Source organism: Mustela nigripes, chromosome 3, assembly GCF_022355385.1.
Source record: "Mustela nigripes isolate SB6536 chromosome 3, MUSNIG.SB6536, whole genome shotgun sequence".
In the NCBI taxonomy this organism is placed as follows: Eukaryota; Metazoa; Chordata; class Mammalia; order Carnivora; family Mustelidae; genus Mustela; species Mustela nigripes.
The window spans coordinates 180,813,244-180,827,905 of NC_081559.1; the positions used below are offsets into that span (position 1 = coordinate 180,813,244).

The window sequence follows — 14,662 nt, forward strand, 5'->3', positions numbered from 1 at the left end:
TTATAGTTTTATTCCCTCTATAATCCTTAGCTTAATATTGGTTAGCTTTTTTAAAAATTCAATTTAATATATAGTGTATTATTAGGGATAGAATTTAGTGTTTCATCAGTTGCATATAACATCCAGTGCTCATTATAACAGGTGCCCTCCTTAGTGTCCATCACCCAGTTAGCCCATCCCCCCACCAAGCTCCCCTCCAAAAATATTGGTTACTTTTAGAAAGCTAAGTAGCAGGCACAAATCTTGCTGTGTAAAGATGGGACAATATTGTTCCTGTTCATTGAATGTTCTAATGAGAAAGTAAGCTGAATGATCGCTCTGGGACATGGTCTGACCTCAACTTTGCTGAGAATTTACAGGAGCCTTTTCTGGGAAAACTGGGGGATGATCACAGTTGACTTCTGGGAAATAAAAGAGGCACCACCGTGGAGGTAGCCGGCCATGCTCTGGAATGAGTCAAATTTGGAGATTCTGCAGAAATGGGTCAGGGAGCGGGCTGTTCCTACGCAGTCCTCGGCCAGCTGTGAGGAGGAGGTCTAAGTAGAATCCTTGTACAGGCTGATCTGCATCTCTTCCCCTAATCTTGGCATCCGGGATGTGGAAGGGGAAGTGGAACTCTATCCTTACCTGGTCAAGATAAGAACAGATAAAACTCAGGCCAGACTCACCTGGGTGTTTTCTCTCCATTTACAAAGCGGTCGGGTGGCGGTAGGTGTCTTGCGGATGACAAGAGTGAATGTGGCTCCTTCCTTGATTCTGTTGCTCGAGCCCGGTCCTCCGGCTCTGGTGCAAGGCTCTCAAGGGGAATCTTCCTTCACCATCATTTGATTGTCCCTTCGCTCCCTCTTACATTGGATTGCCCTTTTTTTTTTTTTTTTTTTTTAATGGTATAAAGGGCATTGCACTAAGTCAGAAAAATCTGGCTTTGAGTCCTAGCCAAGACATACTGAGTAGGTTGGTGTCACTGAGCTCTGACCCACCCATTTTCCCCGAAATAAAAACAACATCCCTTCTGTTTCATTGAGTTGTTAGCATCAGATGAGGTCATCTCCAAGATAGGCTTTATCGTCCCCAAATCTTTAAAGTGATTTTTCCATTAAAATTGGAATTGACTTGGGGCACCTGGGTGGGTCACTTGGTTCAGCAACTGCCTTCCACACCGGTCATGATCCCAGGGTCCCGGGATCGAGCCCCACATCGGGCTCCTTGCTCAGTGGGGAGCGTGCTGTCCCCTCTCTGCCTGCGGCTCTGCCTACTTGTGATCTATCTCTGTCAAATAAATAAAATTTTAAAAATAAATAAATGAAACTTAAAAAAAGATTGGAATTGACTTAGAAGTAAGAAGTGGGGAAAAAGAGAAAGGGCGGGGAGAGAGAGAAGGAAGAAAGTACTGGGATGCATTGCCCTTGCTGCAGAGGTTAGCAGCTGACAGCCCAGGGGCCACATCTGGCTTCTCGGCAAATGTTTACATTTTAAACATCTATGTAATATCCCTGATTTTGCCTCTTGGCCCACAAAGCCTAAAACATTCACTCTCTGATGCTTTACAGGAAAAGTCAGATGCAGATCTACAGTAATGTGTCATGAACTTTATCTGCTATGTATATGCTCACTGGAGAGAGAGAGAGAGAGAATAGAGAGTCCTATAATGTAAAAATATTTTTTAAAGATTTTATTTATTTTATTTGACAGAGATCACAAGCAGGCAGAGAGAAAGGAAGGGAAGCAGGCTCCCTGCTAAGCAGAGAGCCCGATGCGGGGCTCGATCCCCAGATGCTGGGATCATGACCTGAGCTGAAGGCAGAGGCTTTAATCCACTGAGCCACCCAGGCGTCCCTAAAAATATTTTTTTAACTGTGTGTTGTGTTATAGTTGGAAAGCCAACGAGGTGCCTGGGTGGCTCAGTTAGTTGAGTGTCTAACTCTTTGTTTCAGCTCAGTTCATGATGTCAGGGTCGTGAGATCGAGCCCAGGGTCAGGCTCCTTGCTTGGCATGGCGTCTCCTTGAGATTGTTTTCCCCTCTGTCTCTGCTCTTCCCCCTGCTTGCTCTCTCTCTCAAATAAATAAATAATGAATAAAATCTTTAAATAAATAAATAAATAAGGAAGCCTAGAAAGCCACTGTGGGCTAGATTTCACCTTTTCAGGTTTGCAATTATATCACTTACTGACTTTTTTTTTTTTTTTTTTTTTTTAAAGAATGAGTTGTCAGATGGATTAAACAAAAAGCGTTTGCAGATCTTATTAAAAGGCTATGGTGAATATCCCACGAAATACAGGTACCATTTACTTTCTTTTATGTTAAATCAGTGTTACCCCCAGATTGTTCTTGGTTAAAATGATGTTTTTATTTCAGAATGTTCATTTGGCGTTCTCTGCTCCAGCTGCCTGAAAACCACACTGCGTTCAGCAGCCTGGAAGACAAGGGCGTGCACGTGGCGTTTCTCAACCTTCACAAGAAGTACCCCATCAGAAGCAGGAAACTGCTCAGAGTGTTACAGAGGTGTGTTTGGTATAGTGCAGCAACGTGTGTACCTTCCTCTAGATGTTTATTAGTTATAAATGGGCAGAGAGTCACTTTATAGCAGAGAAACTTGGCCTGTGCCACCATAACCAAGTCAAATTTGAAATCCCCAGTAATGATGTACATCAGTATGTTGCGCAGCACTTCCCTGGTGTTCTTGCCAGAAATTTAGAACCTCCCTCTAAATCGTGAGAAAACATTGAGGGACAGTCTATAAAATAACTGTGTAGCATTCCTCAAAAATGTCAGTGTCAGAAAGACTGGGAGCTTCCACACGGGAAGAACCAAGAGGAAGGTACACACCTATGCAGTGTGGCACCCTAGGTTGGCAGAACGAAAAAATAACACCTAACAAAATGGGGAAAATGATAAAATCTGAATAAAGTCTGATACAGTTAATAGCACAGAACCAGTTAATTTCTTAGTGTTGATAACTGTACTGTATTTATTATGCAAGATGTTAACATTAGAGTAATTTGACTGATGGGTATACAGGAACTCTACTGCTTTTGCAACTTCTTGTATACCTAAAACTCTCTCAAAACAAAAGGTTTAAAAAAAGCAAACCTTGAAAGTATCAGAAGTAAATATGGAATTATAGCCCTAGAGTAAGGCAGGTCTTTTTAAGCTTGACATATCTAGAAGAGATTGATAGGAAAACAAATCTCTACATGTAAGAACATTCCCCAAAGATATATGTAAAACCGAGAAAGTATATACAAAAAGTAGGACAAATAAAAGACTGGTTTCTATATGAACTATTCATGTAAATGAGTGTGGAATGGGCCAACCAATAAAAAATGGAAAAGGATTGAATGTGTAGTTCATAGCTGGGGATCTGGTTCTTAAGCATGAAAAGATGCTGTACCACCCTTATAATAAATGCCAATTAAAATTACAGTGAAAAAATATGAATATAGATATATACATATACATATAAAACCACATTGAAATGCCATTTCAACTAGACCAAAGATTTAAAAAGAAGGGTAATAAAGCACATTGGCCAGAGTGAGAGAATGGGCATCCCGTTACTCTGCTACTGAGAATGTGAATAGACACTTTTTTTGCAGAGAATAATTTGGCACTGACTATTGAAATTAATGCATATGTTTTTTGACTTAGCAATTTCACGTCTAGGAATTTATCCAAATCTATATTCCTGCATGAAGAATGATGTAAATAAAACATTAAGCGTGGCATTGTTTATAAAGGGTTAGAAACTACTTAAATGCCCGTTAAGGCCAAGTTAAAGAAATTAAGGTGTCTCTGTACAAAACTGTCTTGTGTATCAGAGCTCTGCGTCTACTGATAATGAACTTTTTCCAAGATGCTATTAAGTGAAGAACACAAGGTGCAACACAATGTTTATACCCACCTTTGTCATTTTTTTAAAAAGGATCTATACTTTTAACAGTGGTTCTGGAGAAAAGTAAGCTAGATAATAAAGGTAGGAGGAAGAATTTTCATCAAATATACCTTCTGTAGTAAGTTTCTTATCAGTTGAATGTATTATTTAGTCAAATTTTCATAATAAACTATTCTCTGGTCTTTATTTCCTTACCTGATTCACAGAACCCTATCTGCATTAGCTCACTGGTCTGCCATCTTCAGCGACACGCCGTATCTTCCACTCTTGGCATTTCCGTTTGTAAAATTATTCCAGAACAACCAGCTCATTTGTTTTGAAGTTGTTGCTACTCTCATAAGTAAGTAAATAAGTATTAATAATGAAACCGAGAGTGGATTTCCTGTATCATTTTCTGATGTCTTTGCAGCTTTGCAACATTTAACAATTCTGGTGTTAAATAATTTTTCAGCAGGAAATGGACAGTTCAGACATTTATACATAAACCTTTTCATTTACAAGAAAATTTGGATAGTTGCATTTTAGAAGATACTGTTACAGCTTAGATTTTGTTAGCAGAAAGGAAGCAGGGGCACCTGAGTGGCTCAGTCGGTTTAGAGTCTTGCTCAGATCATGATCTCAAGGTCCTGGGATCCTGCCTTGGTCCGGCTCCCATCTCCATGTGTGCGTGCACATATGCTCTTTCTCACAAATAAATAAAATCTTTAGGGGAAAAAAAAGGAAGGAAGCAGATGCTTTTTTTACTTACTGAAAATCAGTTTATTATTAATAGGAAATCAATTTATTATTAATAGGATTGTAGTAATAAGTACGGCAGGATTTAGCACACGGGGCCTGTTGTAGCGGATGCTAACTGCCGTCCTCGTTCTCAGCAGCCAGAGCGAACATTGCTTGAGAACTTCCTGTGTACCGGTACCATTCTCCATGTTTGCCTTTATTAATTTATCTAAATCTTAACAGTCCTATGAGGTAGGCATTGTTACTTCGTATTTTATAACTGAGGAAACTGAGGCACACAGAGCTTAAGTTCCCAAGGGTAGGTTGGTGGCAGAACAAGGAGTTGAAGCCAGACAGACTCTAGCCTGTGCTCCACACCATTGTGTTCACTGCTCGCCATCTACCCTGAAAAGTGGGTCCTTTTTTCATATTGGTATCATCGGGCCAGTTAAACAGTCAATAAACTGAATCCAGTTACAGATTTATTTAACAAAAATAACCAATTTTATATGTCTTTTAAATTGCTTTAAAAGGTTTTCTTGTACAAAGGAGATAAGCACTTAACTGTAATTACAGTAAAATTTTGAGTAGAAATAAAAAGATTCAAGCGTACATACTGTGAATACTATACTTCTCCCTTTTTTTGGTTTATTTAATTGCATTGCATTTGCTTTGATAAATTTTTACTGATTGGAGAAAATATAGGAGAACATACAAAAGAAAAGAAAATTCACCCATGTTCCTCCTCCTCCTTGATAATCTTTGAGGATGTATTGATGAATTTCTTATAAAAGCATTTCCCCAGGGGCGCCTGGGTGGCTCAGTGGGTTAAGGCCTCTGCTTTCGGCTCAGGTCATGATCTCAGGGTCCTGGGATCGAGTCCCGCATCGGGTTCTCTGCTCAGCAGGGAGCCTGCTTCCTCCTCTCTGTCTATCTCTCTGCCTACTTGTGATCTCTGTCTGTCAAATAAATAAATAAATCTTAAAAAAAAAAAAAAAGCATTTCCCCAAATCATTAAGTATTCTTGAAAAACACAATTTATTCCCCACATAATATAATATTTCATCATTTAGGTGTATCATCATTTAGTCCCCTAACTGCTAGACCATTAGTTTTTTAAATAATTTTTCTGTCCTTTTTAAGCAGTTTTTAAATTTTTGTGATTATACTACTTTTACTTAATATGTTAGATACATTTCTCTTTTTATAAACTTTATAAATATCTTATTGACTGTAATCTTTTCCTCCCTCATGACTCTAACATTCTATAATGTAGAGTCCTAGTTTAATTGGTTGTTGGACATTTAGGTTATTTCTAACTTTTACCTAAAGAAACAGTGTTATAACTGTCTTCACATACAAATATGTATAATATTGTCTCTTGGTCAGTTCTTAGAATTGGTATTATTAGGTCATAAAATATAAATATTCTAATTGATTCCTCAAAAAGGTTTTCCGAGTTTACTCTGGCAACAATACTTGGAGTTTTAAAAGGAAAAGAAGCAACTCAACAACAAAAGGACAAATAATCTCATTTTTATATGGGCAAAGTCTTTGATTAAACTTTTCACCGTAGACAATACACAAATGGCTAATGGTACATGAAAAGATGCTCCTGATCATTAGTCATTAGGTAAACGCAAATCAAAACCACACTGAGGTACCACTTTATACCTTCTAGGATGGCTGTAATTTAAAAAACAGGGAAAAAAACAAGTGTTGATAAGAATGTGGAAAAATTCTAACCTTCATGTATTGCTGGAAACATAAAATGGTGGTCACTGTGGAAAATTGGCAATTTCTCAAAAAGTTAAACATAAAATTACCATATAATCCAGCAGTTGCATTCTTAGGGATACACCGGAAAGAACTGAAAACAGAGACTCAAACAGATACTTGTATGTGAATGTCGGTGGCGGCGTGATCCCCAACAGCCAGAAGGGGGAAACAGCCCAAGTATCATTGCTGTTAACAGATGGATGGATAAACTGTGTATATGGTGTGTATAGTATACAATGGAACATTCAAATGTATAAGGGAACGGACCCTGAAATCTAGGCGCAAAAGAACAAATTTATGTGAAATATCTCAAATAGGCAAATTTACGGACACAGAAAATAGAGTAGAGGTCACCAGGGCTTAGAGGAGGTAGGAATGGGATGTTAGTACTAAATGGGTACAGGGTTTCTGTTTGCGAAAAGATTTTGCACATAGTGATGGTTGCACAACGTTGTGCATTCAGTTACGGCACTGATTTGCAGCTCAAAAATGGTTAAAATGGCAAATGATGTCTTATCATAAGAAAAGCTGTTCATAAGTAGGTAAGTGTGCAAAACTATATTTTATTTCCAGTAAAATCTTGTTATATTGCTGGCATATGGTTCTGTGCCAAGGAATTGATTTTCTCTTCTAGGTCCGATTTAAATCTAGGAGATCCGTCAGGGCCAGCATGAGTAGCTGGGAATTTTCATCGAGGGTCTTAAACCAGTTTTATTCAAGGAGCACTTACTGGGCTCCGACTGAATGTTAGCACTGCTCGCAATAAACCACTGTTCAGCTTTTTGGGTTCACGGTCTAGTTGGGACCTGGGAGAAAGTCTGAAGGAATATAGTCCGTTTGATGTATAATTTGGAATATGTTTATAAAAGTCATCTTGAAGCACTCTTTACAGTCTCTTGTATGACCAAGAGGGGGTTCTTCCAGTTAAATCAAGGAACCGCCCCTCCCCCCGCCCCGGTTACTTGTCTTTATCCTGTTCTCCTTCAGTCCTGTGTCTGGGTCTTCTACACACACTCCTGCGGTGACACCACGCAGAATAGAAGAGAAGGCAAATGCTTACGTATAAAGCGGGGTTTCCCTCATGCCTAATTGAGAACAGTGTTCTCTTAATGAAGATTAGTTGTAAAAATCTGGGCTTCGTGTGTGTGTGTGTGTGTGTGTGTGTGTGTGTGTGTGTGTGTGTGTGGTGTTTTAAAATTCCTAGGGCTAGCAGTATCTGAGACACAGTAGACCCATAGCACATGTTGCTGAACTGGATTTTTCTTTTAAAGTTAAGAGCAGCAGTTAAAGAAGCTGAAATAATTTCTTTTAAAGCTTAGTTTTTGTAAGAGTTTACTTATGCCTTAATTATTAACTCACATTTACTTACTAATAAAGAATTGACTTCTAGAACTTGTAGGCCCTTTAATAACCAGATGTAATCCAAAATTCTGCCGATCTAAGTCTTCTTTTGCTAATATGAGAAAGGAGATCGTATTGTCAAAGGACAGAACCATAATTCAGTGTTTAGAATAAAAATCCGGGGGTGCCTGGGTGGCTCAGTGGGTTAAGCCTCTGCCTTCAGCTCAGGTCGTGATCTCAGGGTCCTGGGATGGAGTCCCGCATCGGACTCTCTGCTCAGCAGGGAGCCTGCTTCCTCCTCTCTCTCTGCCTGCCTCTCTGCCTACTTGTGATCTCTGTCTGTCAAATAAAATCTTTTAAAGAAACAAAATAAAAATCCGAATTGAATTATTACGGACGGCTATGGTGATTAGGCATAGTTCATTGAATGAAACTAACTGATCTCACCAGGGTTTTTGAGGAATGTTTTGGGGGTGGTAGTGGTTGCTCAGTGAGTTAATGCAAGCTTTAGAAACATCATGAGCAGAAAGGATTCCGCTTTCCACTGGCTGACTTGCAGAGAATCCCTCAGTCACTGGTTGGGTTTTCAAAGTTAGGTTTACTGAATAAGTTGTTCATCGATGGCTTAGATTTAAAACCAATTCTGGTGGTTACTTGTTATGGCCGTAGAGCAGTCACTCTTGTCCTAGTAATAGGAACGTGTTTATTTTAACATTTAATGGATGGGGAATATAATACATGCCTGTTTGTTTTTATGTGTTTGTGTTGATGTGTAAGATATAATTTTGGGGGTGTCTGGGTAGCTCAGTTGGTTAAGCATCCCACTCTTGGTTTCAGCCCAGGTCATGATCTCAGGGTCATGATATAGAGCCCTACATCAGGCTCCACATTGGGCATGGAGTCTGCTTAAGATTCTCTCTCTCCCTCTCCCAACCCCCACACCCCTTTCTGTCTCAAAAAAAAAGTAATTTTGAACATTTCTTGTAAACTTTTCTAGTTTTGATTAAGTATGAATTTGAGTAGATTTCAGGAGGTTGTCACTTAACATTCATCACAGTTAATGAAGACTTAAGAAGGAAATTTTTGTAGGAGGGTCATTTTGTTAACCAGGAGAAGACGGAAGCAGAGTGCCCTGTGGGGAAGATCAGGAAAACTGGAAAGTTCTGTTTGTTTTAATGGACACTCTCATTGATTGCGCTCAGTTGAAGAAATTGGCCAATTTTATGAGCCTGAAATATGACGTTAACAGGATGGAAGTGTAAAATCAAAAGTTCTAGAACTTAAAGAGTTGTTATGTTTTCTTTATTAATGGACATATTGAGGACCTAGAGTGCATATATGTAAGAACTGCTGAGTCCTTTGATAATAGACATGGTAAAGATAAATTTCCATTTTTTTCTTCATAGTCAATTGGTGCCAACACTGGTTTGAATATTTCCCGAATCCTCCCATCAACATTCTCAGTATGATAGAGAATGTTCTGGCATTCCACGACAGAGAACTGCTTCAGCACTACATAGCTCATGACATAACTTCCCAGGTAAGAAGTATGTGGTTTTAGGATAACATGACTTATTTTGGAAACTAACATTGGCTCAGGTATAAAAAATACAAATTTCTTGAAAGAGTATAATAAAAGAACATACTACCTGCTGTATTTTTAATAGCATTCCATTTTCTTCTTCATTAAACTGCTTTCCCAAAAGTCTATAAAGAAGCATCCGTATTAAGGTAGTTCTTTTCATAATCGTTTTGAATATAATGATTTTAACAGCTACATCAAATGTAAGAGAGTATTAGCAAGGACTCATGACTTTTCCATAGAAAACTAATAAGTTTTTCCTTATTTATTTTAGCTGTATGCATGGCCTCTTCTTGAAACCATCTTTTCGGAAGTACTAACCAGAGAAGAGTGGCTAAAATTGTTTGATAATGTCTTTTCCAACCATCCTTCGTTCCTCCTGATGACTGTCGTGGCCTACAACATATGTTCTAGAGCGCCTTTGCTCAACTGCAGTCTTAAAGATGATTTTGAGGTAAATATCCTTGTTCTTAAGTAGCAGGTCTCGAGTTTTCATTTATTTCCACTGAAGAATCAGTGCATTAATTGAGTACCTGTTGCATGCCCGGTACTGGTGCCAGGTGGAAGAAACGCCGTGGAGAGCAAGGTGTACCACATGCCCCCTCTGACCTCATCGGTCAGTAACCCAGTGGGCCATCCCGCACACCATTTATCTTAAAAGTTGAAGCTTCAGGAGAGAAATGCGGTAATACTGCAGTTCAGTGCTTGTTGCCTGTTTTAGGATGTTTACCTGCTGAGTCATCGTTAATTCTGCGTGTGGTTTTATCAGTGACCCATCCAGTCTGTGACAGTCTGGCTGCCTGTTACCCACAAGAAATGGTTACTCTGAGAATTCTGAGATGTAGCAGGAAGGTTACTTGAAAGAAAGTGCTAAAGGAGATTTTTGAAAGGACAGGGTCAGTTGGTTAAGTGTCTGACTCAGTTGGTTTAAGTTATGATCTCAGGGTCCTGGGATGGAGCCCCACTCAAGTCGGGCTCTGCACTCAGTTGTGGGGGGGTCTTGCTTGTCACTCGCCACTCACCCCACTCACGCATGTTCCATCTCTGTCTCTCAAATAAATAAATACAGTCTTCAAAAAAAAAAAAATAAGAAGAGATGTTCTTTTCGTGGATAGGATGAATTGGGTTTGTTACTTCTTCTGTGGTTCCTGTCAAACTTTGTGTTTTTTTTCAAGGTTTTTAGTTTTTCTTTTTTTGCAAACTTTTTTTTAAAGGTTTTTAGTTTTAGTTTTCTTTTTTTAAGATTTTATTTTTTTGAGAGAGATTGAGAGATCACAAGTAGGCAGAGAGGCCGGCAGACAGAGAGAGAGGAGGAAGCAGGCTCCCTGCTGAGCAGAGAGCCCGATGCGGAACTCGATCCCAGGACCCTGAGATCATGACCTGAGCTAAAGGCTTAACCTACTGAGCCACCCAGGTGCTTCTAGTTTTTTTTTTTTAAAGATTTATTTGTTTGAGAGAGTGGGTGGGGAGGGGCAGAGAGAGAGGGACAGAAGGAATCTCAAGCAGACTCCCCACTGAGCATGGAGCACATCGAGGGGCTCAGTCTCACCACCCCGAGATCATGACCTGAGCCAAAACAAGAGTCGGAGACTTAGACTGAGCCACCCAGGCGCCCCTTTCAAACTTCATTTATCCTTAATATTCTCAAGATGCTCACCCATATATATTTTAGAATTTGGACCTTCCAGCAGAACAAGGTAATGTGGAAACATTTCAGATATTTTTAACGAATCAAGCTAATTTATTTTCAAATTTATTTATTTGGGATTTTGCAAGGAAAAAATCTGAGCAGAAGAGTGTGCTCCGGGGTGCCTGTGTGGCTCAGTGGGTTAAAGCCCCTGCTTTCAGCTCGGTTCATGATCCCAGGGTCCTGGGATCATAGCCCCACATCAGGCTCTCTGCTCGGCGGGGAGCCTGCTTCCCCCTTCTGTCCCTGGCTGCCTCTCTGCCTACTTGTGATCTCTGTCTGTCAAATAAATGGATAAAATCCTAAAAAAAAAAAAAAAAAGGAGAGAGAGTGCACCATTGTTGGTTGCAGTGTTCTTCTGATACAAAGGAGGCCTTTGGTTTGAGTTAAAGTTTAAAAAGTATTATTTCAGAAGTTTGGTTTTGAAATTCTTTAGACTTTGAAAACATGAAATTGTCTCTTCATCTTAAAACTTGGCTTAAGAAAAACTCCAGTGCGTTTGAAAGAAGAAGAAACAAGAGAGAGAAAGAAAGACAAGATTAATTCACACTTTTTAAGCTACCTTGTTTTAATTCTACCTTGTAATTGCTTTGTTAGCTAACTCACAATTTGAACACAGCGTTTTCTTACAGTATTTTTTTCATCATCGGAATAACCTGAATATAAGTGTTGTCATTAGAGAAGTCTACCGTCTCATGGATACCACTCCTACCGAGGTTCATCCCAACAGCATGCTTCACGTCTTTGTGGCATTGACGAAAGGGCAGTATCCAGTTTTTAACCAATATCCCAAGTTTATCGTGGACTATCAGACACAGGAGCGAGAAAGAATACGGAACGATGAGTTGGACTACCTGAGGGAGAGGTAATCATGGATAGTTGCTCTGTGTGTGCTAGGAGCAAAATCTGCTAGAAACATAGACAGGGGGCACCTGGGTGGCTCAGTGGGTTAAAGCCTCTGCCTTCGGCTCAGGTCATGATCTCAGGGTCCTGGGATCGAGGCCCACATCTGGCTCTCTGCTCCACGGGGAGCCTGCTTCCTCCTCTCTCTCTCTCTCTCTCTCTCTGCCCACCTCTCTGCCTACTTATGCTCTTTGTCTGTCACATAAATAAATAAAATCTTAAAAAAAGAAAAATAAATACAGAATTTTTTTATGAAAAGCACACGTAAATCACTAAGTATTTGTGTAAAATCAGAGTTTGAAGGCTGGGAATATCTTTAAGGATGTGTAATTCCTGCTTGTAGAAGTAAAACAATGACATTAATCAGGTGTACATTTTGTGTTTTGGTTGTTCTTGGACTTAAATTACTCACTTTTCTTTGCTTGAATTTCTTTGCTTTGCACTTTTGGGGACTTATATAGGACATCCTTTTCAGTGCTTTCTACAACTTTTATGAGATGAATATGAAAGCAAAAGGCAAATAGCAACTTACCTGTTGACAATCACGTACGCATACTGGGGCCCTGTCTGTGTCCGGATAGAATAGTAAGTTTTCCGTGCTGCAGGCAGATGGTTGAAGATATGCAAGCTGAGGTAGACCAGCAGAGAGCTGAAGACGAAGCTTGGTACCAAAAACAAGAACTGCTTCGTAAAGCCGAAGAAACGAGGAGAGAACTGCTCTTACAGGAGGAGGAGAAGATGATACAGCAAAGACAGAGGTGTGTGTGATCACTTTGAGAAAATCTGGACATGTGCGTTAGTTGAATAATTTTTACCTTCTTTCTTTTCTATATACATAGCATCACCCAGCTGTGGCATTTCCATTAAACAAAAATTTAAGCTAGTAAAAAATCTGCATCTACCACACTTCAAAGAATTGGCTTATGGTGCAAGGTAATTCTGAAACTATGCTGAATATACCTTTGCACTGATTATTTGGAAGTGAGACAAGTCTCATGTACCTTGGAGGACGTTATTGGAAACATTATTGTACAGTAGGCAGAAATGCTTTGTAATACAGTGCTGGATAAATCCCCTTTAGGGGAGCAGAATTTTTAGAACTGTGTTGTAAACTTACCTGTATGACTTGAAAATTGAAGCATAAAATGATTATCTCGTTTTGGATTTCATAATTTGGAGGACAATATTTGGTGCTTATGTTAATAAGCAATTATTATTGCAATTAAAGCAATAAAATATGTTAATATAGCAAAAATATGGCAAAATATTTAAATTAATTAAGATTATGGGATGAGCATGGAGACGAAGCCTAATTGTCGGGAAGCTCACTTCTGTGAGTGTTTACTGAGTTTTACTCTTGGTTGGGATTTTATGAAACTGATTTCTGTTGAGGGTAAAACACAAGTACTGAACGGAGCATTAATTAGCCTTGTACTAAATAAAGATACAGGGTATTGATTGTACTGAGATGATCTGAGTAGACCTGTTAGAACTTTTAAATACGAAAAGAAGAGCCAGTTGGTGTGGACCCTTGTCCTTTCCACAAGGGCAGCCATAGGTACCTTCGCCCCGCGTGTGTGATGCCATAGTCTCACCGGGGGGGCGGGGTTCGGGGAGGTGTGCCCTCGTCAGTGGTAGGTCCTTCACTGTTGTGAAACGTGTGACTTTTCCACTTACATCTCTATGGGGCAATGTGTCTATGTGTTCCTCTTGATGTATTTTGTATTTTAGACTTGCTTCTGTGAAAAGAGAGCTGAAAGTCAAGGAAATGCACCTACAAGATGCTACAAGAAGGCGCTTTCTCAAGATGCAGCAAGATCAGCGTGAAATGGAACTAAGACGACTGGACGACGAAATCGAGAGAAAGGTTTACAGTCCATGTCTTACTGCTCACACATTCGCTCCATTTACTCTCCTACCTTCAACTTCAGTGTCCTCGCTGGAATTCGCAGGGAACACCAGCTAGCCTCAGCCTTTCCTCTTCCCTTTCGAATTTCATTGATAGCTAATCATTTTAGAAATGCCAAGAAAATGAGTCAGTTTTTTTTTTTTTTTTAAAGATTTTATTTATTTATTTGACAGACAGAGATCACAAGTAGGCAGAGAGGCAGGCAGAGAGAGAGAGAGAGGGAAGCAGGCTTCCCGCGGAGCAGGGAGCCTGATGCGGGGCTCGATCCCAGGACCCTGAGATCATGACCCGAGCCGAAGGCAGCAGCCCAAACCACTGAGCCACCCAGGCGCCCCGAAAATGAGTCAGTTTGACCGGTGTCCTTGGTGACTGTTTCCCTAAAAATAGAAGTATGAGTAAACCATTAACTGTGAAGTAGGGGAAATGCTTTTTTCCTGTAAAAATTTGCACCTGGCCAGGATCAGAAAATTTCCATTATAAAACACATGGAGTCAAAAATGGACCTTCCTTACTCTTCTCTCATTTCATCCCCAAAATAAACTGAAAAAAATGATGATAACTTTTTTTTCTTTTTACGGCTGCATAGTATTCCATCGTGTAACTGTGTTATGGTTTATTTAGTGACTCTTTGCTGTTGGACATCAAGGTTGTCTGCAGTACTTTGCTATATGAGACGGTGCCAGGTTATACAGTCTGAGCGGAGATCTTTGAGGACCTGCACATGTCATTTTGTTGAGTACACTCCAAGATCTGCCAAATTGTTCTCCAAAAGTGAACCCACCAAAGTCATTATTTTAAGTGTATATAGAAGGTTGCTTATACCCTAGTCAGTTCGGGAGTACATCAGTCTTA

At 39.8% G+C, this 14,662-nt stretch overlaps 1 protein-coding gene across 5 annotated transcripts in view; it reads left to right on the forward strand.

Moving 5' to 3' along the window:
* Positions 1–14,662, forward strand: part of TBC1D31 (TBC1 domain family member 31) — a 68,758-nt gene that overhangs the window by 34,764 nt on the left and 19,332 nt on the right. For all 5 annotated transcript variants that reach the window (XM_059395100.1, XM_059395101.1, XM_059395103.1 and 2 more), the window contains 8 exons: positions 2,199–2,278; positions 2,356–2,502; positions 4,099–4,232; positions 9,136–9,269; positions 9,586–9,765; positions 11,631–11,863; positions 12,507–12,659; positions 13,633–13,768. In XM_059395100.1, coding sequence (XP_059251083.1) covers positions 2,199–2,278; positions 2,356–2,502; positions 4,099–4,232; positions 9,136–9,269; positions 9,586–9,765; positions 11,631–11,863; positions 12,507–12,659; positions 13,633–13,768 — 1,197 coding nt within the window. The remainder of the gene's footprint in view (positions 1–2,198; positions 2,279–2,355; positions 2,503–4,098; positions 4,233–9,135; positions 9,270–9,585; positions 9,766–11,630; positions 11,864–12,506; positions 12,660–13,632; positions 13,769–14,662) is intronic.